Here is a 26,864-nt window from a genome sequence, read left to right as displayed (position 1 = left end):
ATGATCAGCCAAGGCCTTGTTTAGTTCCAAAAAAATTTCTAAAATTTTTCAGATTTCATGTCACATCAAATCTTTAGACGCATGCATGGAGTATTAAATATAGATAAAAATAAAAACTAATTACACAGTTTGGTCGAAATTGACGAGACGAATCTTTTGACCCCAGTTAGTCTATGATTAGACAATATTTGTTAAATACAAACGAAAGTGTCGCTATTCATATTTTGCAAAAATTTTTGGAAGTAAACAAAACTCCGATCCGTGCACTGTCCGTCACCGTGGAATAAATCCCGGGGAGAGCACGATCGAAAGGCAGCAGCGACCAGTCGACCATGGTCCATAGACAATGGACGGACGGATGGTGAGGCGTAGCCTATAGCGTAGCGTAGCAAAAACCAGCAGTAGCAGCCTAGCAGGCAAGTCGTAGGCTGTACTGTGGATTGGCGTGGGCTGCCCACCGCCGCCCCGGCCCGCTTTCATCCTTAACTGTGATCGTGCCATATCCATCACGAGTAGCACACTACAGTAGTGTATACTCCAGAAATTCAGGAGAGGCATCAGCTGCCGCTGCGCGAGCTGCCAATCAATCCTAGCCGGACGGACGGATGGGAGGGTGGACCTCATCAATGATCCAGCAACTACTATTGTTATCGCTAATCAAGCAGAGTATAGTAGTGGATAGACCGATACAGTACTATCAATGACTACTGCAGTTAGCAATCGATCGGACAGTTTTTTACAGTGTTCACCGGCAGCGGCTACAGTGCTAGTCTACTGCCTCAAGGGGCTCCGTTCCGGGACACGGGAAAACGGTCACGGCGAGACTGGATGCATGCACGAGCAGTGCCCTGGCCCTATGTCACCGTACGCCTCTGAGCTGACCGGTTGTCCAGGTTCGTTCGTTCCATGCAAACTCGGCATGCACCGGATCATCAAGTAAAGCCAAGAGCTAAAAACACTCCCCCGTTCCAACTATTACGTCCTCCAATGAACAATGCTCGCGTTGTCCTGTGTGCTTACTGTGAGCCCGGCCCGGCCGTGACCAACCGAGGTAATAATGGTGTGCTAGCTCATCCAGGGCGTACGTTCGTGCGCAGGGACGACGCCGCCGCCGCCGACGATCCCAGTCACGACTGGACAGCACGTACGGCGTTCCACAGTGCGATTGCTGCAGTAACTGACCTTATGCATGCATGGAGAGAGGCCGTCGAAAGCAAAGGTACCACCAGATGCTATAGCTTCTTGTCATCACATGCCGTGCAAAAGCCTGACGCTTCCGGCTTCCCCGACCCTCGTCGCTCCATTAGCACGCTGCAACGTGTATATTATATCGCCGCCGCATTCAGGCGCTCCCGTTCGTTCATTCATGCATGCATGTGCCACGTCGTCCCAGCTAGCTGGAGCAGCAGTGACCGCCGCCGGTGCCAGCACCAGCAGAGCACACCAGGCAATTCATTCCCTCGCCCCCACGTCGCGCGGCAACCGGCAAGGCACCCGCCCGGCCCGATCCCTACCTGGAGGGAGGACCGGAGGTCGCGACTCGCGAGGGCGAGACGTGCATGGGTGACCACGAGCTGCACACGAACGCACGCACGCAACGCGATCTCCCAACCAACCTTCATCAATCCATCGGATAGCATACATACGGCCGGACCACCCATGACCCATCAACCAATCAATACGCCTACTCCAACTCCTACTCCTACTGCCACCGGTCGTCTCGCTCAGCTCGCCACCGCAAGGAGCTTTGCTGTTGCTGACGACCTCGCGCACGGCGGGGTGCCCGAGCCATGCCTATAAATCCGGGGCAGAGCACGCACCCACCCCATCCATACCGTATCACTCGCCTCCCCTGCCTCCGATCCTCTCCCGCCTCCCTGTCGCACACGACGTCGCACACGCGGCAGCTAGCTGCACGATCTTCGTCGTAGCTAGCGTAGCACAGACAGACGACGACCGACGAGATGGCGCGCGGCGGCGGTGCGGCGGCGCTGGTGGTGGTGGCGGCCTTCGTCGTGGTGCTGTCGGTGTCGGCAGGCGTGGCCCGCGCGGACTTCGCCAAGGACCGCGCCATGTGCGCGGACAAGCTGATGGGCCTGGCGACGTGCCTGACGTTCGTGCAGGACAAGGCGACGGCGCGCGCGCCGACGCCCGACTGCTGCGCGGGGCTGAAGCAGGTGGTGGCGGCCAGCAAGATGTGCATGTGCGTGCTGGTCAAGGACCGCGACGAGCCGGCGCTCGGGTTCAAGATCAACGTCACCCGCGCCATGGACCTGCCCTCGCTCTGCAGCAACCCCGCCACCTTCTCCGACTGCCCCAGTACGTATAACGGGACGTCGTAACAGAACGCCCTCCTGCACTGCACCGGCACGTACGCACCGTACACACACTGCGTACCTCGCTGTGCACGGCAAAAGTTAGCTAGGGGCCACCTGCAGCTGCAGGGCCAATCGCATGCGCACCAACTATATAGGCAAGGCCGTCCTGCCGGCCGTGTGCACAGTTCGTTGCTCCGGTGGTCACAACCTTTCTGAAGTTACAACAGCCCATGTACGTGCTACAGTAGCAGTACCTGTTAGGAAATCCAGAGAGAGTGAGAGACAGTGCGTGCATGCCAGTGTCAAGAAACTTCCCAATTCACCCAAACGTTCGTCGTTATAATAATTGTACTACACTAGCTGTGTTCACGTAACTGACCACACACGGTGCTTAATTGCTTTTGGTTTTGCGATGGCAACCTGCAGAGATTCTGGGGATGTCGCCCGACGCCCCCGAGGCGGAGATCTTCAAGGAGTACGCCAAGAAGCACGAGGGCCAGAACGGCACCACCATACCTGCAGCTGCAACCGGTACCGCGACTCTCTCTTTCTCTCTCTTCATTTCCTAGCTAATAATAATCGTAGCTAGCAGAATCGACATGGAATTTGCAGTCTGCATGCATGGTCTTTTTGAACAGTGTCGCCATGCCAATTGCGAATGCTAGTACAAAAATCGCATGAGAATTAATTAAGAGCACTTGCTGCCTTTCCGTGGTCCTGATGGAGTCCTGACCGGCACCGGCCGGGAACCCTCTCCAACGACCAGCTTTCTGTCTGCGTCTGTGTGTTCCGTCCCGTAGGCCGTAGCAACAGGGACGCAACGCAAGGCCGGGTACGATCGGGACGTGCCGACATGCGGAGGTCCACGCTATCCCGACGTGCCATGCCGCGGTGTTATGCCGAGAAAGCTACTGAGAACTACCAGTAGCGTGCTTATTCCGTTGCATTACGACACTTGAATGCCGCCGGCCGTCCGTGGTCCGCCCAACCGTACCGTACGTACCTGGTGGTGTACGCGTAGTTGGGAACATACGTACGTGAACGTGACCAACCAACAGCCGCTGTGTACCCGTACAACAGCTGACCTAAGAAAAATGCTAGAGGATTGCTCTAGCAAGTTTGGCCTTGTTTAGTTCCCAGAAAATTTTGCAAAATTTTTCAGATTCCCCGTCACATCGAATCTTTAGACGCATGCATGGAGTATTAAATATAGACGAAAATAAAAACTAATTACACAGTTTGGTCGAAATTGACGAGACGAATCTTTTGACCCTAGTTAGTTCATGATTGGACAATATTTGTCAAATACAAACGAAAGTGTCACTATTCATATTTTGTAAAAAAATTTGGAAGTAAACAAGGCCAAATAAATGACGTCTACACTTTTCTGCATATATCACTGCATGCATGTCTGTGTGGATTTTTTTTTAGAAGAAACATGTCTGTGTGGATTGCTCACGCATGCGTTGGTTGTGTTGGTGTTCGTGTCTCGCGCAGGTGCCGCGGCGACCGGGAAGAGCACGAGCGCGGCGCCGACGGCGGACGGCGCCGGGAGGCAGCCTTGCGCGGTCTTCTTCTACCTCGTGTCGGCGCTGTTCGCCTCCGTTGCGGTCCTGCTGGGCTGACAGCCGCGGCAACGCAGCGCGTGCATTCATGGCGGCAGGGGATGGAGGTACTCCTGCACGGACTAGAAGGAAGAAGCCCGGAGACATAACTGAAGAAAAGCGATGAGCAAATTAAAGGACACGAGTGTTCTTATTTTTTTTCTTCTGCTTGTAGTTTTTTTAAAAAATTTTGTGGGGATTGTGAGACGTCCTCGGCTTGTGCTGACGGAGCACTAGCGACGCAGCTGTTGGGCTGCGGCCTTCCAGCCTGGGGATTTTTAATGTGGTGGCCAGAGACTGTGTCTAGCTGTCTGTCTGAATTTGATGAATCTGATCCATTGGCGCACTGTATGCTTGGTTTCTTTTCAGTTTTTATTTATAGTTCGTCTTCTTGCTTAAAGTCAGCTTGTGTAAGCAACATGCATGTAACTACAAGGACCTTGACTGTTTATGCTAAAGAAACAGCTTCATCTTTGTGATTTTCGTATACTCTGCTTTTTTTTAGAATTATACTCTAGTACTTATTAACAAGCTTTGACACAAGGATTGATAGATTGAGGACGTCTCACAATCCAATGAACCATATATGACAATGACCATCTCATTTTACAATGTGTTGTATGTAATCGGAGTGTGCAAGAAGGAATCTATTGTCTATAGCTATGACTAGCATAGCAGTACATGGATCTTTTTTTTTGTACTTTGGTAAAATGTCTTTGAAACTAGAGGAAAAGGCATAGCAGTACATCAGTACATGGATCAGAACTACAATTCCCAGCTCTAAGCAGACATATACTCACTCCGTTCTAAAATAAATAACATCTTGTAAATCTTTAGATAGATTGAGGACGCTAACAAAATATATATGTACTCTCATATTCTTTTCTTTCCCGAAGGATATCTTCTAGATTTGGTTGTTACCATTTGCTTGTATTCGTGATTAACTGCCATATTAGGAGGCAATGGCCCATGTTTGTATAGAGTGTTTTTAGACAAAATTTAAACTTTAGATAATTATTTATTTTGAGATAGAGGAAATATTTTATAGGGAAAAAATAATGTGGTTGAATTATCTAATTTTCATTTCAACTAGAAGCCCAATGATTTACCTAAACATTCTTAACTCCAGCTCTATGAATTACTCATATTGGAATATAAATATCCCGTTATACACAACATATGTGTTAGACCATTTTCATTGGGGGTGTTTCAATACACATTTTCGGAAAGTGTCACATCATTTTCAGAGGTTTGGATTGATGAATGGAACAATCCTACGGAGTACGTGTGACATGTTATTTAATGAGATTGAAACTCTCACAAAATTTGAACTAAGAGTGACTTTATTGGGAAAAAACATGCTAAGGCAACTTGCTTATCCAAAGTGAATGTCAAGTATCCGGCCGGTTCAAGGAAGTATTTGTTATTACTGCTTGCTGGTCTTTATGGAATTTGAGAAATGCCCTGAATTTTGATAATGCTCCCTGTAGCATCAGCAGTTGGTTCTCTGTTTTCAAAGCAGAGATTGGTTTGATTTACATCAAAGCCAAGCCCAGTCTTGCAGGCTCCCTAAATTTGTGAATAGAGAGATTATCCCCTAGGTGTCTTTGTCTTCTTTCTGTTTTGAGCTTTGCAAGCTCTTTGTTTGCACCCCTCGTGCATTTGTAAATTTGTAACTTTGTACCTCTTTTACCATATCAATTATAAACGAAAAAAATAGGTGGGAGAATTCCCCCCACTGAGCCTTCAAAGAAGAAGAAGAAGAAGAAGAATATACTTAGCTAGTTTTAGGGAAAAAAAAAGAATTGTCCTTCATTTATCTTGTCCCGCTACATATACGGGTGGCAGCACTCTTCCAAATTAAACATGCATGCCCTCACAAATTAAACATACGTGCAGATGCCGATTGAGTAGCAGTGTCCGTGTAGTTTTGGCGTTTCAAAGTTCAAAGGCACCTAGGAAATCAGAAGTACGGAGTAGCTCAGGTTCTATCCGTATCCTCTCTAATTAAACTTTTATATAGGCCGCAATAATTAAATAATCCAGCTAACAACTTTCTATAAGATATGCGGTTGGGGATAGTTCGAGCTGATCAGATAGAATTTTTAATAATTTTGTATTATCTCTAACGATCCATACACAACCATACTCTAAGGTGAACTTTAATTTAAACGATAAAAGTAAAAGTAGCTATATTCTGAAAGAGTATCTGGGCTTAACCAGCGCAGATACTTTTCCTCGAATAAACACCTACAACTGTCACTCGTGCGATCGTGTCGTACGTAAGTTCCAGCGTAATTTCTGTCTTTCCCTCTGGTAATAAAAAATGAAATAAAAAATTCTCAAAATCATTTGATGAACAGAGCAGCTAGTAATAACTGGCAAGCTTTCCACCTTTGGCAACCGTCCAACACGAGTCTCCTCTCTTCCGTTCCTTCCCTCCTGAAATTCTCCGCTCACGCCAATCGAGGCACGGGAATGGCTGAGAGCCCGAGCTGAGCAACCAGCCAAGCGAGAAATCCACTTCGAGAAGCTTCTGGATCTCCCGAACGGAGGTGGGGAGGGGAGCTGCGCCTGCGGGTAGGGTTTCTCTCTCGGCCCGATGGCGTCCGCCAAGTCGTCGAGGTCGCGGCCCGCCGGCCACTCCGGAGTGTTACCGGTGAACGCGGCGGCCGGCGCCGGAGGCAGCGACGGCGCGGTGCAGCTCGCCGACAAGCTCAAGATATTCAAGACCGACAACTTCGACCCCGACGCCTACGTGCAGTCCAAGTGCCGCGCCATGGACGAGAAGGTGAGGAACTCGTCCGCCCCGGAAATTTGCTTACAGTGGTGGTGGAAGGGAAGGGCTGCGTCTTCTTTCGCTTGGAAGTGCGAGGGGCACGGGGTTTCTGGGGTTCTCGACGCGTTTTGAGTAGCTTAGTGCGAATTTGGAGTGATTACGATTGAATCGTTCAGAATTTTTTGTTGGTGTACATCGCTTTGGGTTTAGGTTAAATATACAAACTTTCTAACAAAATTACTATTGCACCGCGTAGACTGGAAGTCTGGAATTAGTTTCGATGATGAATTTTTTGTGTGGCTTCTTTTTGCCTGAGCATGGATGAAACAGAGCACTGGAGCAGAGTGTGTACAGATGCTATTTTTGGCTTCTACATGTGGGCATATAGTTTTGTAGTGTTTCTGATTATACCTCTGTCTAAATCTCAAATCAAAACTCGAGTGGAATTGTGATGGGCCTGTCAGGGAAACTGATCACATATATGCTCAAATGAAACCTTCCTTTCTTAAAGGAAAGAAACAAACGAAACTTTGAACCCTGTAGCATTTTCAGAGTAATTTTTATCATTTTTTTGATCAAATTGCTTCTGTTTCCCTTGGTGTCAATATTCAAAAGGTTGCTGTGAGGTTTTTTCCTGTGTGTATTGGATACGTGACTATGAAACATTCAATAAGTAGAGATTTGCATGCTTAGTTCAGTTGATTCATTTGGTAGTAGGGATGTCGTATCACATTTTAGCAGCAATTGGGATCAACTATCAGTCTATCACTAGATCAATCAACAATCTTGAATTTTGGAAACCTCATGCTTTTAATTGCATACACTGTTGTAGCTTTTCATTTCCTGGTCAAGTTTCTGGCCTTTCCTGAAAGCAGAAGCTCCAACAAGAACTCGTAGTAGGGACATGATCCTACTTTATTCTGTAGGGGTAATGCTAATGCACACATAGTTCCCTAGACAAGCTGTATTATACTAAGTTAGGTTAAGTTGCCAATATATTTTAGCTTAGAATGTTCTTACTCTTGCTATTGTAGAGTCCACATGACTTTTTGTGCAAGCTCATGATTTGAACGCTGGTGTTTTTTCTTTTCTGCTTTGTATTTCTGAAGCATTTTTCTTTAACTATCGCTGTGTTAAAAATCTTCAAAATTCTTGGAAAGCTGAAACAGGGCTAATGTTCAAAATTGATGACAGGAAATAAGGCACCTGTGTTCCTATCTGCAAGATCTAAAGAAGGCTTCAGCTGAAGAGATGCGCAGAAGTGTTTATGCAAATTATGCTGCATTCATCAAGTGAGAACACAGTGGTTCATTTCTTTTTTTTCGAAAGATCCGAGTCATCGGCTTCCATTTATAAGAGAAGAGCATAAACTACAAAGTCCCTACAAGATAGCGATTTACATGGAAACAGTTAGCAACTCTACAGTCTATGACCTACTAGACAGTCACAGCTCTAGCCTGGAGCTCTGATGTCAGCAGCAGCAATCCTAGACCCTTGTTGCCTGTGTAGCTCAACCTTACAGTGGTTCATTTCAACAACAACAACAACAACAGCAACAAAGCCTTTTAGTCCCAAGCAAGTTGGAGTAGGCTAGAGTCGAAACCCCAGATGAGCCTCTAGTCACGGTTCAAACAGTGGTTCATTTCAACCTACATGAAATTTGTCCTGGACTACTGGTGGGAGCTTCCAACAAATTGCTTAGAACTTAGAAGTGCCCTGGATGGCATTTTTATATAGATACTGCAGGCTATGTATGCCTCTTTATTTCTTTTCCACTTTTGAAACATGGATGTTCCAACTTCTCTATTGATATTTTTTCTTGGTGATTTAAGTTACTATTTGTCAGGTACCACCAGCAAATAATTGATAAGAAAAGCACATTATGCAATTATTATTGCTTCTTCAGAACTAGATATTGTTTCCGCCTTTAGAAGTCATGAAATGTATGGCGTGCAAAATTGGTAGTTATAAATTTAACATGAGCTGCCATGTTTTCCACATAATTTCTGTTTAAATTTACTTCATGTACTCTTCCTCTCCACTGCCCGATTCATGAATTTGGAATGCATTTCTGAAAGTAGTCTCCTGGTACAGAACATCAAAGGAGATATCGGACCTTGAAGGGGAGCTACTATCAGTTAGAAATTTGCTAAGTACACAGTCAGCTTTAATTCATGGTCTGTCCGAAGGGGTTCATATAGATTCATGGACCACAGGGCCTGAAGGTTCTGCTGAACAAGACATATCCAGTGTTGAAGATCAGGAGCCATCAGAAATATGGAAATGGTCCACAGATTTCCCTGACATGCTTGATGTTCTGCTAGCCGAAAGAAGAGTGGATGAAGCACTGGATGCCTTGGATGAAGCAGAACGGATTGCTGCTGATGCCAAACAAAAGGGTACTCTAACCACGGCTGACATTCTGGCTTTAAAGAGGGCAATATCTGAAAATCGTCAGAAGTTGGCTGATCAGCTAGCTGAAGCTGCTTGCCAGTCTTCTATTAGTGGTGTTGAGCTTCGAGCTGCAGCTTCTGCTCTCAAGAGACTTGGTGATGGACCTCGTGCTCATAGTTTGTTGCTCAGTGCACATGATCAGAGACTTCAATTAAACATGCAAACAATACAACCATCTAGCACATCATATGGTGGGGAATACACTGCTTCTCTTGCACAGCAAATTTTTCCTGTTATAGCTCAGGCTCTCAACGACTCAGCTGAGGTCTTTGGTGACGAACCAGCATACACATCTGAACTAGTTACTTGGGCTACTAAACAGGCAATGTCATTTTCGCTGCTTGTAAAGAGGCATGCTTTAGCCTCTTGTGCGGCTGGTGGGGGCTTAAGAGCTGCTGCGGAATGTGTTAAGATAGCAATTGGTTATTCAGACTTGCTGGAAGCTCGTGGTCTATCACTTGCGTCAGTTCTGATGAAGCAATTCAGACCCTCTGTTGAGCAAGCATTAGATTCCAATTTGAGGAGAATTGAAGAGAGTACTGCTGCTTTAGCTGCAGCTGATGACTGGGTACTCACCTATCCAACTGGTATACGTCCATTGGCTAGATCATCTGCTGGTAATCTGTCACTCCAGCCGAAGCTCTCAAGCAGTGCTCACCGTTTCAATTCAATGGTTCAGGTAATGTTCACTGCTTGAGCAGATGAAAAATATATACAAAAAAGAGGGAGTATTGACTGTTTTGAAACTTATAGGTTTCCTTTTTTTTCTTTACCCCATTAACTTTAACTATGTGAGGTGCGGACTTCAAGATGCAGATGCCATTTTTTTTGTGGACATACTATTAATTAGTCTGTGTACATTTTTTATGCAACATGTATGCTTTATTTCCATCTTACTCTGAGACTCAATACATTTATTTTCTTATTATATTTCAATGTAACTTTAAAATGCAGGATTTCTTTGATGATGTTGGACCACTGGTTAGCTTACAACTAGGTGGTTCCGCGATGGATGGGCTTCTGAAAATATTCAACTCGTATGTAAACTTGCTCATAAGTGCTCTACCAGGGTCAGTGGATGATGAAGTTAACTTGGAAGGTTTAGGGAATAAGATTGTTAGAATGGCAGAGACAGAGGACCAACAGTTAGCTTTGTTAGCTAATGCATCTTTACTAGCTGAAGAGTTGCTACCAAGAGCAGCTATGAAGCTGTACTCTATGAATCCGGTCAGCATGGATAGGTTGCATAGAAGAGGTCCTGAAAAACAAAATCGTGCAGCAGAGCAGCGAGAATGGAAACGGAAGCTGCACCGCATGGTAGACAAACTTAGAGATAGTTTCTGCAGACAGCATGCTCTAGATCTTATATTCACAGAAGAAGGTGACACCCATCTGAGCCCAGAAATGTACATCAATATGGATAATACCGTTGAAGATCCAGAATGGGTTCCATCGCCGATTTTCCAGGTATTTCCATAATTTTTGGCATGTGATGACGAATCATGGAAATTAATTTGTCGCATGTTGCTCCTCAAAAGTTTTCCCAAGAAACTCTCGTCTTCTGCGTCATCTCACCTGCAGTTCATTGCAGGAATTGTATGCAAAATTAAATAAGATGGCAAGTGTTGCAGCAGACATGTTTGTTGGTAGGGAGAGGTTTTCTACCCTGCTTATGATGAGACTTACGGAGACAGTCATGCTTTGGCTCTCAGATGACCAGAGCTTTTGGGAAGAGATTGAAGAAGGACCAAGGGCTCTGGGTCCACTTGGACTTCAGCAGGCAATCTCCTTTTTTAAACTTCTCGTGTTTGTGTTCTCTCCATTTCAGTTTGCAAAACCTCCCAGGCCTTCACCTGACAGCTGACACTTCACTTGACAGCTAACATTCCCTGTTGCTTTACCTTCCTTTTCAGTTCTACCTGGATATGCAATTTGTTATCCTTTTCGGGCAAGGGCGTTTCTTATCTCGGCATGTGCATCAAGTCATATTGGACATCATTGATAGAGCGATGAGAGCGTTCTCTGCAACAGGGATGGACCCTGATAGGTATCACTTTTTTCTTGCATCATCATATCAGTTTCGCCCTTGTTATGCTCAATAAATTCTTTCGTCGATTACTCTCAGTAGAAACTATGCAGCATTGGGTTGTAAAGTCCCATATACCTGCTCATGATGGCACAGACGCACGGTAGCCTTGGAACTGAAACTAATGTGCTCGCTTAATGTGTGCAGGGTCCTTCCAAGCGACGACTGGTTCATCGACGTTGCCCAGGAGAGTATCAGTAGGATCAGCGGGAAGCCACGATTCGCCAATGGTGACCGGGACAGGGAGGTGAACAGCCCCACAGCCTCCGTGTCAGCACAGTCCGTGTCGTCAGTTAGATCTCTTGGCAGCTCCTAGCGTGCAGGTTAGACATTCAAAGTTTTTGTATCGATACTGTAGAGCTTTGTTTGGATGTGTTTGTGCTGGTATATATGTGAGTAATTGTATGCATAGTCCAAGAAAATCCTTGTAGCTGATTTTGTTGATTTATTCTGAGATTTTGGGCCAGTCGACGCATTGGTAATCCGGTAGCCGTAGGCATGCTTCGGATGTCCACGCTGCTTGGGCTAGTCCCGGCTTTAACTGGTCTTTTACTCTGGTTGTTACGGAACGTAACCACGCGCTTTGGGTTGGTTCATCTGCCACTGGATGCGACATGGGAGATGAGACTTGTCACTTGTCAATTCTCATGCCTCTTTCATGGGCTCATGGACGACCAGGTCTCCACCGAACCACATAATTAACTTGCACATCAAGCCTTATCCCGGCCGTCATTGCTGGCGATGATTGCCGGTATATAGCCCGTCATCATGTTGCACTGTGGGGTCACGATCCGGCGGCCAGGATCAACTGACCCGTTGCAACTTAACGGAACGCTAAGATCTGAAAGCACTGACCCCAGAGTATCTTTGACGATCGCTAATACACCTACTACAACTTGACAATGGCGACCATTACAGATTTACAGTGCAAGGAAACATCGCAGACGACTTGTGGATGTCTCCCTTATAAAGTCACCCAGGACTCACACTGGGCAGCAGCCTTTGAACCCTTCAACTCCTTTGACGTTTGTGTTGTACTTGTACGTCCTCTTCACGTACGCACTACGCACCACACATACACTTGTTTGGGTTTATATAGCCATAGCAGCATACCTCCAAAACGCCAATCAAGGCTCTGCACTGCACGATCATCCACACACATCTATACACCGATCGTGTCACCACTCACCAGCAGAGCACGAGCACGAGCACGGTACTCCAGTCGATCCTGAGCCATGTCGAAGCCATCCTCGTCGTCGTCGCTGCTGCTGCTCCTCCTGCTGCTGCCGGCGACGCTGTTCTTCGCCGCCACCTGCCGCGCCGACCCGGACCCGGTGCAGGACTTCTGCGTGGCCGCGGCTCCTGCAGGCGGCCACGGCAACAACGCGTCCTACTCCACCACCTACCCGGGCTTCCCGTGCAAGCCGACGTCGTCGGTGGTCTCCGACGACTTCTTCTTCGCGGGGCACGCGAGCGCCGGGAGCACGGACAGCCCGAACGGCGCGGCCGTGACTTCGGGCAACGTGGAGGCGTTCCCTGGGCTCAACACGCTGGGCCTGTCCATCAACCGCGTCGACCTGGCCCCCGGCGGCGTGAACCCGCTGCACACGCACCCGCGGTCGGCCGAGCTGGTGCACGTGGAGGCCGGCGAGATGCTGGTCGGCTTCGTCAGCACGGAAGGGAAGTTCTACTCCAAGGTGGTCCGCGCCGGGGAGAGCTTCGTCATCCCGCGCGGGATGATGCACTTCCAGTACAACGTCGGCACCGGCGCCGCGCGCGCCATGACCGTCTTCAACAGCCAGCTGCCCGGCGTCGTGCTCGCCGCGCAGTCCCTGTTCGGCGCCGAGCCCGAGATCCCCGACGCCGTCCTGGCCAAGAGCTTCCAGGTGGACACCGACACCATCAAGCTCCTCAAGTCCAAGTTCCGCGAAGGATGATAATAGGCTGATGTATAGCGCGCGCGCGCGTGGCCATGCATGCATCCAATGGTGGTGGGTGTGACCGGTTACATTACATGGTCGGAGCTGCGGCTCGCTAGATTCTTCGTTGTTCCGTACAGGCATACAGTTCTTTTTTAGTACATAATGTTGTTTCGCATTAATACTTTTTTTTGATTCGATCAATAATAAAGCTCACAAATACTGTGAGTACGCACATAATGTTGTCTCGATCGACGACTACCTGTTGCTGTTGGATTGAACCTCCGGATGACTCCTGTCTTTCAGCGTTCGCCATTACCGCACCCACTTGCCTGGTGGTGGTGGCCACGATCGCCTCTTCCATTCCATCGCGTCCACCTCCGCCGCCTTCCTCGTCTCTCCTCTTCGTCTCCGCTTGCTTCTTCATTCCAACACGGCAGGGGGTCTGAACCGGCCGCGCAGCTCCTCCTCGTGGCGTGCGCTCTGAGCCGGCTGACGAGCTCGTCGACGCTAGATAGGGCCATGGATTCCAACTCGCAGAGCACCACCTCGATGGCGCCAGCAACGATCAGTGTAGCTAAACTCGGGAGACGACGCGTCGCGCGCGGAGGACCTCGCCGCCGTGCGCGCGCGGATGTAACGGCAAGCGCCATGACGCGCGCGCGCGACGACGACCAAGTCGTCGTCGTCGACGTCGAGCTCCGGCTGGGACGCTGGGTCCTCCTCACCGCCTCGAGGTCGCGTCACGCGCGAGGGCCCCGGCACCAAGACCTCATCGCGCCGGGCTCCGTGCCCAGGAGCATGGTCTACAGCGTCGCGCCTGCCACGCCTCCGTCGCTGTTCATTTTCACATATTCATTAACCTAATATAGTTGTATATGAAATATATGTGTATACTATAGTTAGGCCTTGTTTAGTTCCCAAAAAATTTTGCAAAAAACTTTATTCTCCATCACATCAAATCTTGTGACGCATGCATGAAGCATTTAAATATAGATAAAAATTTGTGTAATTTACGAGACAAATTTTTTGAGCCTAATTAGTCTATAATTGGACAATATTTATCAAATACAAACGAAAGTGCTACAGTATTCATTTTGCGAATTTTTTTTTAACTAAACAAGGCCTTAGGTATATATGCAAGGGATATGTGTATATGCTGTATTTTTACTGTAATCTATAGGAAAGTGAGTTGAAAAATGCTATAAGTTGTAGATTAGAAATATAACATGATGATCTATAGAATCGATTTCTATCTTGCATCCTATAAATTTGAGATAGAATTATATATGAACTTTAGACAGTTATGAAATCTCAAATAGCCGGAGAAGTTACCTTTTTTGGTTGACTGGAGATATATTGATGGAGGAAGGAGGGGGCGTGAGTGTGAGTGACTAATTACTATGTTGTTCCCACCCTAGAAAGCTAAAACATCAGTTATTTTATAACAAATTTTGAATTCAAGCTAGTAGTACATCAGTTACTGTGGGATGAAGGCATCATTGAGCTTGTTTGCATCTAGAATCTGTAGCACCGAGGCCTTCAAAATTGTCTAATCTTACTCCCTACATTCTCTTTCTAAGGCACGATTTGATATGACATAGTTTTCCAAATAAATTTTGAGTATTTGTTATTCTATATTATATTGTTTATAATCATAAACTTATGATAATTAGATAATTCCTCCGTTCCAAATTATAAGAATCTTGAAGAGTCAAAACATTTTCAAGTTTGACCAAAAATATAAAGAGAAATATAAAGATTTATGTTATAAAATAGATATACTATGAAAATATAACTAACAAAGAATCTAATGATACTTGGTTGATACCAAAAATGTTATTATTTTGCTATATAAATTTGGTCAAACTTGAAAAACTTTGACTCTCCAAGATTCTTGGAATGACTTATAATTTGGGATGGAGGGAGTAATATATTTACAAATCTAACCGTATCAAATTAGTATTATTATAAAAAAGTTAAAATCCAGCTAAATTATTGATCAAAGATTTTAAAGTAGAGTAGCCTATGCAACACTTATTTCCAACAGTAATAATTAACTTAACGTGTGCAAACTTAAGGCATATACGAATATCAAGATTTAAACTTTATAACCTTTGACCAAGAATTTGGCCAGGAATTTTTAAAAAAATTGTAACACAAGTTTGATATAATTAGATTTGTAAACAAACTTACTATTTAATAATCATATATAAGTTTATAATTATAAACAGTTTCATTTAATAAGATAAATGAATGGTTGTGTGTAACTGGATCAGAGGGACTAGTAATTAAAGTAGAGTCGTCGTCTCTGCAAAGTTTATTTCCAGCAGTAATCGGCGTACAGTTCATGCAAAGCTTAATCGTCACCTTGTATAGACACACTTAGGAAGTTGTAGTTAATTACCCAGCGCCCCTTGACCCTTGTAGCGTGTAAGATACCCTACAAGGTCGTCCATGTACTGATCCTGCCGTCGCTGATCGCCAAGAGCTTCCTTCAGCTTCATCGCGTTGCTCGCGAACACCTTGCCGTCCTCCTCCACCACGACACGTCGCACCGCCTCCGCGACGCCGTCTCTACCGAACGAGCCGTCGCTCTCGTCCCTCGCCACCTCCACGCCGACGCCGCGCTCCGCCATCGTCCGCGCGATGATGCCCTGGTCGACGACGAACGGCAGCATCACCAGCGGGTGCCCCAACACGAGGCCCTCGACGGTGGAGCCCCAGCCACAGTGTGTCAGGAACGCGCCCACCGCGGCGTGCGCGAGCACCCGCACCTGGGGCACCCATCCCGGCCACACCAGGCCGCGTCCCCGCGTCCGGTCTTCGAACCCGGCGGGCAGCAGCTCGCCCACGCCGTCGTCTGTGCCGGGTGCGGACATGCCGGCCGGCTTCCGGAAAGCCCACAGGAAGCGGACGCCGGCGAGCTCAAGGCCCAGCGCGAGCTCATGGAGGGTCTTGGCGGTCAGCGGCGCCTCGCTTCCTAGCGCCACGTAGATGACTGACTTGGGTGCCTGCTTGTCCAGCCATTGAAGGACCTCGGGACGTGCCCTTGATACTGATATGTGTTAGAAATAGGATCCATTGCATCTAGACGCATGGCGTCTCTTGACTTGTACTCAAAGTAAATCATGCATGTAATTAGCCTAGTTAGTTAGCTAGGAGATAGATATTTCTGCTTTGGTTGTTGTAATCTCCTGAGATCTTGTAAACCACGCAAGGGGTTGTTCCTTGCCCTATATTAACACGCAGCCGAGTGCCCCAAAGGGCCAACTCGTTAACTCCATTTTACATGGTATCTAGAGCCTTCTTCCACACGGAGCAGTTCCATGGCTTCCGCTTCTTCCTCCTTCGGAGTCTCGGCTGCCATCTCTCTCACCACCTTCCTTCCTCCGGTGACAGAGAAACTCACCCGTGCCAACCACCAGTCATGGAAAGCACAAGTTGTCTCGGCGCTGAGAGGAGCTCAGCTCGCCGACTGGCTGGAGGCAACAGCCACGCCTCCGGAGAAGTTTCTGGCCGCGGAGGCGCCCGCAGACGGCAAGGAGGCTGAACCACCCAAGGCAAACCCTGATTTTGCCCCATGGGTGGCCAAGGACCAGATGGTCTTGAGCTATCTGCTCACTAATCTCTCCAAGGAGATCCTCGGCCACGTCAACACTGAAGTAACGGCGAAAGGCGCTTGGGCGAAGATTGAAGGCATGTTTGCCTCTCAGTCTCGCGCCAAGATCATCATGACCCGCATGGCGTTAGCCAACGCCACCAAGGGTACGTCCACTATCAGTGAATATTTTGCGAAGATCAAGTCTCTTGCAGACGATATGGCGGCCGCCGGGCGCAGATTGGAAGATGAGGAGGTGGTGTCCTACCTCCTGAATGGCCTGGATGCCCATTACGACTCGGTGTTCACAGCTGTTGCAAATCGAGCAGAACCGATCTCCGTCGGGGAACTGTTCACACAGCTTGTCAGCCACGAACAACGCCTGGAGCTTCGCAATGGTGGCGGCAATATGTCGTCGGCCAACATGGTGGCCAAGGGAGGCCGCACCGGCAACAATGTCCACTTCTCAAATCGAGGCTGTGGAGGACGTGGCCCCGGTGGCAAGAACGGTGCCGGCCGCGGAAATCGCGGAGGCTTCGCCCGTGGTGGTGGAAATCGCACCAGCAGCTTCGAGCAGGGTGTCTGCTGCCAAGTTTGCGGCAAGGAGGGCCATCCAGCCTACCGGTGCTTCAAGCGCTTCGACCGCAACGTCACCGGACCACCCCAGAAGTCGGCGTCCACTGCAACAACCTCGTCCTACGGCGTCGACACCAACTGGTACATGGATACCGGTGCGACGGATCATATCACCAGTGAGCTAGAGAAGCTCACGACTCGCGACAAATACCACGGCGGTGACCAAGTTCACACGGCCAGTGGCTCAGGTATGGAGATTCAGCACATTGGTCATGGTGTTTTACGATCTCCCACCAACAATCTTCATCTTAGAAACATTCTTCATGTACCCGCTGCAAACAAAGATCTTCTCTCAGTAAATCGTATAGCACGTGATAATCAAGTCTTTTTTGAGTTTCATCCCGACCATTTTTGTGTCAAGAAGCAGGACACGAAGAAGATCCTTCTCACCGGGCCATGTAAAGATGGCCTTTATCCCGTGAAGTCGTCGAATAAAGAGGTGCTTGGTGCGTCCAAGCTTCCAGCGTCCTTGTGGCATCATCGGTTAGGGCATCCTGCACCACCCATTGTCCAGCGTGTGCTCAACCACCACAAGCTTCCATTCCTCCAGGAGTCCAATAAAGTTAGTGTGTGCGACGCATGTCAAAGGGGCAAGAGCCACCAGTTACCATACCCAAGATCCTCTAGTATTTCTGCTAGTGTTCTGGATCTAATCTTTTCTGATGTATGGGGTCCTGCTCCTAGCTCGGTCGGTCGAAACAATTACTATGTGAGCTTTATTGATGATCATAGTAAATTTATATGGATCTATTTATTACGTCGTAAATCTGAAGTGTTTCAATGTTTTCGTGATTTTCAAATGCTTGTTGAGCGCCAGTTCGATCGGAAAATACGTGCTATCCAAACTGACTGGGGAGGGGAATACCAAGCCTTAAGTTCTTTTTTCACACGCATGGGCATTTCTCATCATGTCTCTTGCCCTCATGCTCACCAGCAAAATGGCTCTGCCGAAAGGAAACATCGACACATTGTCGAAGTTGGGTTGACCTTACTTGCGCATGCTAGTATGCCCCTAAAGTTTTGGGATGAGGCGTTCTTAACCGCTGTCTATTTAATCAACAGACTCCCGTCCAAAGTCATAAGTCATGACACTCCATATTTTCGTTTGTTCGGTGAGCAACCAGACTACAATTTCCTTCGGTCGTTTGGCTGTGCATGTTGGCCCAACATGCGCCCCTACAACCCCAGAAAACTTGCTTTTCGTTCCATCAAATGCGTGTTCCTCGGCTATAGCAATAAACACAAAGGGTACAAGTGTCTTGATGTCTCCTCTGGCCGTGTCTATATTTCACGAGATGTCATCTTTGATGAACACACCTTCCCTTTCGCAAAACTCCACCCAAATGCTGGCGCTCAACTCCGGGCAGAAATTGCCCTTCTTCCTGACACGCTACGCGGAGACTTGTATACACTTGACCAAAGTACTGTTTCTCCATTCTCTACTAATCCTTCACTAAGTTCTTCTGGAGATTTGATGACTACAGGAGAAAACGCGGTGGAAGATGATCAAGTAATGGCGTCGGAGGAGCCTCATTTCATGTGTCGGGTCGTCGGAGACAGCACGGCGTCCCACGACGATCCTCCGACAGCAGCAGGGCAGGACGCAGGCGGATCGTCTCCGGGATCCGCGCACCTGCCACCACCGAGCTCTGACTCCACGCGTGTGGATGATCTTGCGGGATCTTCTACGCTCGGTTCTGCGCCGCACGCCTCAGGGTTGCACCAACCAGCGCCACACCCAGATCCGAGCGCGGGGAGGACAGATTCTGCACCTGCACCCGCATCTGCTGAGATTTCGTCGCCCGGATCGTCTGTGGTTGGTGCTCCTGCGTCACATCCCGTGGCACCGCAGCTGCCACGCCCTGTTACTCGCCTTCAGCATGGAATTCGCAAACCAAAAACCTACACTGATGGCACGGTGCGCTGGGGAATGCTCGCCAGGACAAGTACTGAAGAACCTGCAACACTTGATGCAGCCTTCAATGACAAGAATTGGCATGCAGCAATGAATAGTGAATATGAAGCGTTGTTGAAGAACAAGACGTGGCACCTTGTCCCGCGTCCTAGAGGCAAGAACATCATAGGGTGCAAATGGGTGTACAAGCTCAAACGCAAAGCTGATGGTTCGATTGATCGACATAAAGCTCGTTTGGTTGCAAAGGGATTCAAGCAGCGCTATGGTCTCGATTATGAAGATACCTTCAGCCCAGTGGTCAAAGCTGCCACAATACGACTCATTTTGTCTGTTGCTGTCTCCAAGGGATGGACGCTACGCCAGCTTGATGTCCAAAATGCATTTCTTCATGGCATACTAGAAGAGGAAGTGTACATGGATCAACCCCCTGGTTATGCTGATAAAGTTCATCCTGAGTATGTGTACAAGCTTGACAAGGCGTTTTATGGTCTAAAACAAGCTCCCAGGGCCTGGTATGCAAGACTCTGTAAAAGATTACAGTCTCTCGGTTTTGTTCCCTCAAAGGCAGATACATCACTGTTTTACTACAACCGGGATAGTCTCTGTATATTTGTACTAGTCTATGTCGATGACATAATAGTTGCAAGTTCGTCACAAGAGGCCACAGGTGCACTACTCAAAGATCTGCAGAAAGATTTTGCTCTGAAAGACTTGGGTGATTTACATTTCTTCCTTGGGATTGAAGTCAAGAGATCTTCGGAAGGTCTGAAACTTACTCAAGAAAGATATGCTATTGATGTCCTCTTGAGGTCTGGAATGGACAAAGCCAAACCAGTTGACACGCCACTGTCAACTTCAGAAAAATTGAGTATCTCAGTTGGTGAAAAACTTGGACCCGAGGACTCAACGCGATTCAGAAGCCTGGTAGGAGCTCTACAGTACCTTACTCTCACGCGACCAGATATCTCTTATGCTGTGAACAAGGTTTGCCAATTTCTCCATGCGCCTACGACAGCTCACTGGAGTGCTGTTAAAAGGATCCTAAGGTATGTCCGGGGGACAATCAAGTTCGGTCTCAGTATCAAAAGGTCCAGTTCCATGCTGGTCAGTGCCTTCTCCGATGCGGATTGGGCTGGTGATGTAGATGACCGGCGCTCAACGGGAGGATTTGCAGTCTTTTTGGGAAATAATTTGGTGTCATGGACAGCCAGGAAGCAAGCGACAGTGTCAAGGTCCTCCACAGAAGCAGAATACAAGGCCTTGGCGAATGCCACAGCCGAGGTCATGTGGGTTCAGAAACTGTTAGCTGAGCTTTGCATCCCTCACCCACCGAAAGCACGTCTATGGTGTGACAATCTTGGTGCAAAGTACTTATCAGCTAATCCAGTTTTTCATGCCAGAACAAAACACATTGAAATTGACTTTCACTTTGTGAGAGAAAGGGTATCTCAGAAGTTATTAGATATACGCTTTATAAATTCAGGAGATCAAGTTGCCGATGGCTTCACCAAAGCAATCTCAGCAGCTCAATTGAGGAAGTTCAGAAACAATCTTAACCTCACTAGTGGCTAAGATTGAGGGGGAGTGTTAGAAATAGGATCCATTGCATCTAGACGCATGGCGTCTCTTGACTTGTACTCAAAGTAAATCATGCATGTAATTAGCCTAGTTAGTTAGCTAGGAGATAGATATTTCTGTTTTGGTTGTTGTAATCTCCTGAGATCTTGTAAACCACGCAAGGGGTTGTTCCTTGCCCTATGTTAACACGCAGCCGAGTGCCTCAAAGGGCCAACTCGTTAACTCCATTTTACAATATGGAGGAGTCACGGTCGTCGTCGTCGTCGAGTACAGGCTGCAGCAAGACCCCGGCGGGGACGGCTGGCTGTTGGAAGAGATCGGTGAGGACGGCGAACACTCCGGGCACGTCGACCTCGTCGCAGCTGCGGTAGATGATGAGGCGGGTGCCATCCATTGCCTGCCACAAGCGGTCGAAGTCGGACACCCCGGACGCGTTGGGCTGGAACACGGCGAGGATCCAGTCGCCCTCGTGGCGGCGGTAGGCGATGGTGGGAGGGCCGTTGATCTAGATGTTAATTATCACATATTACCTCATATAAAGTAATAGGACACATATAGAAAATATCTTCCTATTAGATCTAATATATATGCATGGATAATCTAACTTTCCTATATCTTGCACATGATGAGATCTAGAGTTTTTATATAACTTGGACAATGGTACACATGCATACTGCACACACGCAGACGTGTTTTATACTAAAATCTATCTTTATACTACGTGTTACATTTTAAATGAGACAAGGTAGGTCTAATTTATTTTTTAATTAATTAATGTAACATATCTTTTATGAACATAATTTGTTCTTTTTCATAAAAAAGTGGTAACCGAGTTGCATATATTAACGTGCTATTAGGAAAAAATAATTATGCACATATAGGGATTTAAAATATAAATATATAACACGCATAGATAAAACAAAAACTCATAAAAAATAAGGATATTGTCATTACCCATAATCGATTGTAAACACATAAAAGGAAGGATATTGCCGTGGGCATGAATAAAGAAGCGGGAGATGCACGCCTGTGCTTATGCATGCCATGATGATAGGGATTTGAGAATATATTCCAGTTTTGAGGTCACTTAATCAATAAATTAATTAAAAATTCTCAAAATTCAACAGCTTAGATTTATTTGAGGTATTACATCCTATTAAGTAAAGAGAGTACCATAGCATTGCCTGTATACTATTGTTAGGTATGCAAGGGATATGTTTATATGTTGTACTTCTACTATAGTCTATAGGGAAGTGAGTCGAAGAATTTGCTATAATTTGTAGTTTAGAAATATAGCATGATGATATATAGAATTGATTTCTACCTCACACCCTATAAATTTAAGATAGACTTATATGTGAGCTTTAGAAAGTTATGGAATCTTAAATTCAAAGCCAAATAGTCTAATCCATTAAATGGATTCTAATTCCTCCAAAATGAGAGGGCATTTAAACAGATCCTTAACAATACTCCCTCTATTCATTTATCTCCATCGTTTTATTCTTCAACGTAATAACCAAGGAGCAGACCAAAAGCACCCAATTTGCATTTGATCATCTCGGACTGAGTGCACATGAGGAGTCACACGAGTCAACAAGAAACAACCAATAAGCAGCAAAAAGCAAATAAATGCAAACAAGTGGTAGTCAATGAGCAACAAAGGAGTAACAAAATGAAGGCAATTTCCAAATTATTATGAAGGAGATTTTTAAACAAAAAGTTTTTACTTAGATAAAGAAGATAAATGAATAGAGGAAGTATGTCAATATCCCTACGCGCGAAGTGTGGATAAGAGGAAAGAGAGTGGAGGTTTGAGGCCCTGTTTAGTTCCCTACTCAAAAAAATTTCATCTATCCCATCAAATTTTTAGACACATGCATGAAACATTAAATGTAGATAAAAAATAAACTAATTACACAGTTTGGTTGAAAATCGCGAGACGAATCTTTTAAACCTAATTAGTCCATGATTAGCCTTAAGTGCTACAGTAACCTACATGTGCTAATGACAAATTAATTATGCTTAATAGATTTGTCTTCCAGTTTCCAGATGAGCTATGTAATTTGTTTTTTTATTAGTTTCTAAACCCCCTCTCGACATCCTTCCGACACATCCGATGTGACACAAAAAAAATTTCATCTCCAATCTAAACAGGACCTGAATAGGCGACAACACACTGGCATGCCAGGTGAGGACAGAACACGTCAGCAATATGTACTAATGTACTACATCACCGACCACTTGTTTTAAATTTTTAACACAGATTATGGTCTTGTTTGGAAGGATTTCTCTTTTTTAAAACGGATTTAGTTTGTAACAAATCTTGTATACTATAGCTTTTTTATGTCCTCTCAAAATAAACTCGAAGTCGGTGAAACCGAAAAAACACCGTCAACCGGCCCTAAAGGTAATGGCTAGTGACGCGTGGTGCGCTCTATGCACGTTAAGGCCCCATTTGGGAGGAATCTCGCCAGCTCCAGCTCCCACTGCAGTACCAAATTCTTTTTCCTCTCTACCTAGGACAGCCGGAGGAGCCGGAGAAGTTACCTTTTGGTTCACTGGAGAGATATTGACGGAGGAAGGAGGGGGCGTGAGTGACTAATTACTATGTTGTTCCCACCCTAGAAAGCTAAAACATCAGTTATTTTATAACAAATTTTGAATTCCAGCTAGTAGTACATCAGTTACTGTGGGCTGAAGGCATCATTGAGCTTGTTTGCGTCTAGAATCTGTAGCACCGAGGCCTTCAAAAATGTCATCATTGAGCTTGTTTGCGTCTAGAATCTGTAGCACCGAGGCGTTCAAAAATGTAATAGGGGGTGTTTGGGATTGCTTTGCTCTACGTTTTTTTGCCAAACGGTTTCAGCTCCACGCACTCAGTTCGAGAAAAAAAAAGTGGAGTTGTGAGAGCACCTAAAGAGTTACTCTACGAACTCCAGTTTTCTGTGAAACTGCTCCACGGCAGAGTTTATGGAGCAGAGTTCGTGGAGCAGTCCAAACACCCCCTTACTCCCTATCTTTGTAAGGCACGATTTGATATGACATAGTTTTCCAAATATATTTTGAGTATTTGTTATTCTATATTATATTGTTTATAATCATAAACTTATGATAATTAGATAGTATATTTAACAACAAATCTAACCGTATCAAATTTGTATTATTATAAAAGAAATAAAATTAAGCTAAATTATTGATCAATGATTTTAAAGTAGAGTAGTCTATGCAACACTTATTTCCAACAGTAATAATTAACTTAACGTGTGCAAACTTAAGGCATATACGAATATCAAGATTTAAACTTTATAACCTTTGACCAGTAATTTGGCCAAGAATTTTTTAAATATCGTAACACAAGTTTGTTATAACCAGATTTGTAAACAAACTTACTATTTAATAATCATATAATATAAGTTTATAATCATAAATAGTTTAATTTAATAAGATAAATGAATGGTTGTGTAACTGGGGCCTTGTTTAGTTTCAAAATATTTTGGGTCAAATGTAAATTTTTTTGCTATTTTGCATTTTGGAAGTAAACATGTCCAAAATATTTTGGCCCTAAACTTTTTGCAAAATTAAATAGGGACATTGGTCTTGTTTAGTTCCAAAATTTTTTACAAAATGGACATGGTAGCATTTTCGTTTGTATTTGACAAATATTATGCAATAATAGAATAATTAGACTCAAAAGATTCGTCTCGCAAATTATATATAAACTATGCAATTAGTTATTTTTTTATCTATATTTAATGCTCTGTACATGTGCCGCAAGATTCTATGTGAAAGAAATCTGAAAAGTTTTGCAAAATTTTTTGGCAAGTGAACACCAAAACCAAAAGATTTTGGTTTTAGAATTTTGATGGGAGTCTCAAGATTTTGGTTTTTTTTGACTTTTTTTAAAATACTTCATGAACTAAACAAGGCCCGGTCTAGTAATTAAAGTAGAGTCGTCGTCTCTGCAAAGTTTATTTCCAGCAGTAATCGGCGTACAGTTCATGCAAAGCTTAATCGTCACCTTGTATAGACACACTTAGGAAGTTGTAGTTAATTACCCAGCGCCCCTTGACCCTTGTAGCGTGTAAGATACCCTACAAGGTCGTCCATGTACTGATCCTGCCGTCGCTGATCGCCAAGAGCTTCCTTCAGCTTCATCGCGTTGCTCGCGAACACCTTGCCGTCCTCCTCCACCACGACACGTCGCACCGCCTCCGCGACGCCGTCTCTACCGAACGAGCCGTCGCTCTCGTCCCTCGCCACCTCCACGCCGACGCCGCGCTCCGCCATCGTCCGCGCGATGATGCCCTGGTCGACGACGAACGGCAGCATCACCAGCGGGTGCCCCAACACGAGGCCCTCGACGGTGGAGCCCCAGCCACAGTGTGTCAGGAACGCGCCCACCGCGGCGTGCGCGAGCACCCGCACCTGGGGCACCCATCCCGGCCACACCAGGCCGCGTCCCCGCGTCCGGTCTTCGAACCCGGCGGGCAGCAGCTCGCCCACGCCGTCGTCTGTGCCGGGTGCGGACATGCCGGCCGGCTTCCGGAAAGCCCACAGGAAGCGGACGCCGGCGAGCTCAAGGCCCAGCGCGAGCTCATGGAGGGTCTTGGCGGTCAGCGGCGCCTCGCTTCCTAGCGCCACGTAGATGACTGACTTGGGTGCCTGCTTGTCCAGCCATTGAAGGACCTCGGGACGTGCCCCTGATACTGATATGGAGGAGTCACGGTCGTCGTCGTCGAGTACAGGCTGCAGCAAGACCCCGGCGGGGACGGCCGGCTGTTGGAAGAGATCGGTGAGGACGGCGAACACCCCGGGCACGTCGACCTCGTCGCAGCTGCGGTAGATGATGAGGCGGGTGCCATCCATTGCCTGCCACAAGCGGTCGAAGTCGGACACCCCGGACGCGTTGGGCTGGAACGCGGCGAGGATCCAGTCGCCCTCGTGGCGGCGGTAGGCGATGGCGGGAGGGAACGACGGAAGCCACTTCGGCGGCACGGTGAAGTGCTCCGCCGTCGTGCGCGGATGCCCGGCGTTCGCCGACCGCGGCCCCACAAACGCCATCCAGGCCGCCTGCACGATCAGGAACATGGCGCACGACACCCCGTGCGCCTCGGCGATCGCGGGCACCCAGTGGTGGCAGAAGTCCATGACGATCCAGTCGGGCCTCCTCCCACCGTCGGCGACGGCTTCCGCAAGGAACGCCGCGAACGGGGCGGCGAGGCCGTCGAGCGCCTTCTTGAGAAGCTCCTGCTTCTCCGGCGGCACGTCGGTCGTGGACTCGGCGCCCTCGGGCAGGCCCTGCGCGACGGGCGCGGGAAGCGCCACGAGGCGCACGCGGGGCGACAGGTCCGCTGGCACGGGCGGCAGCCTGGCGACGTTCCTCGGCGTGGTGAGGAAGGTGACGGCGTGGCCCATCGCCGCCAGGCGCTTGGCGAGCTCCATGAACGGGATCATGTGGCCGAACGCCAGCCACGGGAACAGCACCACATTCAGCTTGCCGGCGGCGGCTGCTTCCACTTCCATTGACATGATACTGTTCCTGTTCCTGTCCACCAGCAATTTTTGTTAAGAGTTTTGGGTATTGGACTCCCAGTCCCACGGAGTCATGGAGTCTGCTTAATTATGGTACGTTGATAGGTTTTTCTTTTTATTTTAGTTTAGCACGTGAATGGCGATGTGCTCTAAACAAACATATATGCGCTCTGTGACCTACAATCCACATGATTGTGACATTATGCCTAAGGCCTTGTTTGGTTGCATGTGTTAAACTTTACCCCCCTGTCATATTGAATGTTTAGATACATGCATCAAGTATTAAATATAGAATATTTACGAAACTAAAAACACAACACAGTGAAAATAATTTACTAGACAAATCTTCTAAGCCTAATTAGTCCATGATTGGACACTAATTTCCAAATAAAACGAAAATATTATAGTACTTGTTAAACTTTAACAACTCAAATCAAACATC

General features: G+C 47.0%; 4 protein-coding genes across 4 annotated transcripts; 3 read left to right on the top strand and 1 right to left on the bottom strand.

Annotated features, from left to right (window-relative positions):
• On the top strand, nt 1,690-4,409 carry LOC8081222 (protein YLS3). Its single transcript, XM_002466217.2, has 3 exons — nt 1,690-2,319; nt 2,745-2,849; nt 3,816-4,409. Exons 1-3 carry the CDS (start codon nt 1,965-1,967, stop codon nt 3,941-3,943), a joined length of 588 nt encoding a protein of 195 aa, XP_002466262.1. The 5' UTR covers nt 1,690-1,964; the 3' UTR covers nt 3,944-4,409.
• On the top strand, nt 6,280-11,707 carry LOC8081221 (exocyst complex component EXO84B). Its single transcript, XM_002466216.2, has 7 exons — nt 6,280-6,713; nt 7,896-7,993; nt 8,796-9,834; nt 10,110-10,622; nt 10,747-10,935; nt 11,069-11,202; nt 11,389-11,707. Exons 1-7 carry the CDS (start codon nt 6,525-6,527, stop codon nt 11,555-11,557), a joined length of 2,331 nt encoding a protein of 776 aa, XP_002466261.1. The 5' UTR covers nt 6,280-6,524; the 3' UTR covers nt 11,558-11,707.
• Nucleotides 11,870-13,397, top strand: LOC8061136 (germin-like protein 3-7). The gene has a single exon (XM_002466215.2). It carries the CDS (start codon nt 12,477-12,479, stop codon nt 13,176-13,178), a length of 702 nt encoding a protein of 233 aa, XP_002466260.1. The 5' UTR covers nt 11,870-12,476; the 3' UTR covers nt 13,179-13,397.
• On the bottom strand, nt 15,446-26,523 carry LOC8061135 (putative UDP-rhamnose:rhamnosyltransferase 1). Its single transcript, XM_002463661.2, has 2 exons — nt 25,577-26,523; nt 15,446-16,198 (listed from the first exon to the last, which is right to left on the bottom strand). The coding sequence occupies exons 1-2, from the start codon at nt 26,417-26,419 to the stop codon at nt 15,560-15,562; spliced, it is 1,482 nt and encodes a 493-aa protein (XP_002463706.2). The 5' UTR covers nt 26,420-26,523; the 3' UTR covers nt 15,446-15,559.

Source organism: Sorghum bicolor, chromosome 1 (assembly GCF_000003195.3).
Source record: "Sorghum bicolor cultivar BTx623 chromosome 1, Sorghum_bicolor_NCBIv3, whole genome shotgun sequence".
Classification (NCBI taxonomy): Eukaryota; Viridiplantae; Streptophyta; class Magnoliopsida; order Poales; family Poaceae; genus Sorghum; species Sorghum bicolor.
The sequence above is the reverse complement of the archived record's forward strand: the minus strand, read 5'-3'. Positions and strand labels throughout refer to the sequence as shown.

What these genes read in the sequence shown, in the direction of transcription:
- LOC8081221 (XM_002466216.2), top strand. Translation starts at nt 6,525, where the DNA reads ATGGCGTCCGCCAAGTCGTCGAGGTCGCGGCCCGCCGGCCACTCCGGA. An exon ending in AATTATGCTGCATTCATCAA is followed by an intron (nt 7,994 to 8,795) that starts GTGAGAACACAG and finishes CTCCTGGTACAG; the next exon opens with AACATCAAAGGAGATATCGG. An exon ending in GTTTCAATTCAATGGTTCAG is followed by an intron (nt 9,835 to 10,109) that starts GTAATGTTCACT and finishes TTTAAAATGCAG; the next exon opens with GATTTCTTTGATGATGTTGG.
- LOC8061136 (XM_002466215.2), top strand. Translation starts at nt 12,477, where the DNA reads ATGTCGAAGCCATCCTCGTCGTCGTCGCTGCTGCTGCTCCTCCTGCTG.
- LOC8061135 (XM_002463661.2), bottom strand. Translation starts at nt 26,419, where the DNA reads ATGTCAATGGAAGTGGAAGCAGCCGCCGCCGGCAAGCTGAATGTGGTG. An exon ending in TATCAGGGGCACGTCCCGAG is followed by an intron (nt 16,199 to 25,576) that starts GTCCTTCAATGG and finishes GCACGTCCCGAG; the next exon opens with GTCCTTCAATGGCTGGACAA.
- LOC8081222 (XM_002466217.2), top strand. Translation starts at nt 1,965, where the DNA reads ATGGCGCGCGGCGGCGGTGCGGCGGCGCTGGTGGTGGTGGCGGCCTTC. An exon ending in CACCTTCTCCGACTGCCCCA is followed by an intron (nt 2,320 to 2,744) that starts GTACGTATAACG and finishes GGCAACCTGCAG; the next exon opens with AGATTCTGGGGATGTCGCCC. An exon ending in CATACCTGCAGCTGCAACCG is followed by an intron (nt 2,850 to 3,815) that starts GTACCGCGACTC and finishes TGTCTCGCGCAG; the next exon opens with GTGCCGCGGCGACCGGGAAG.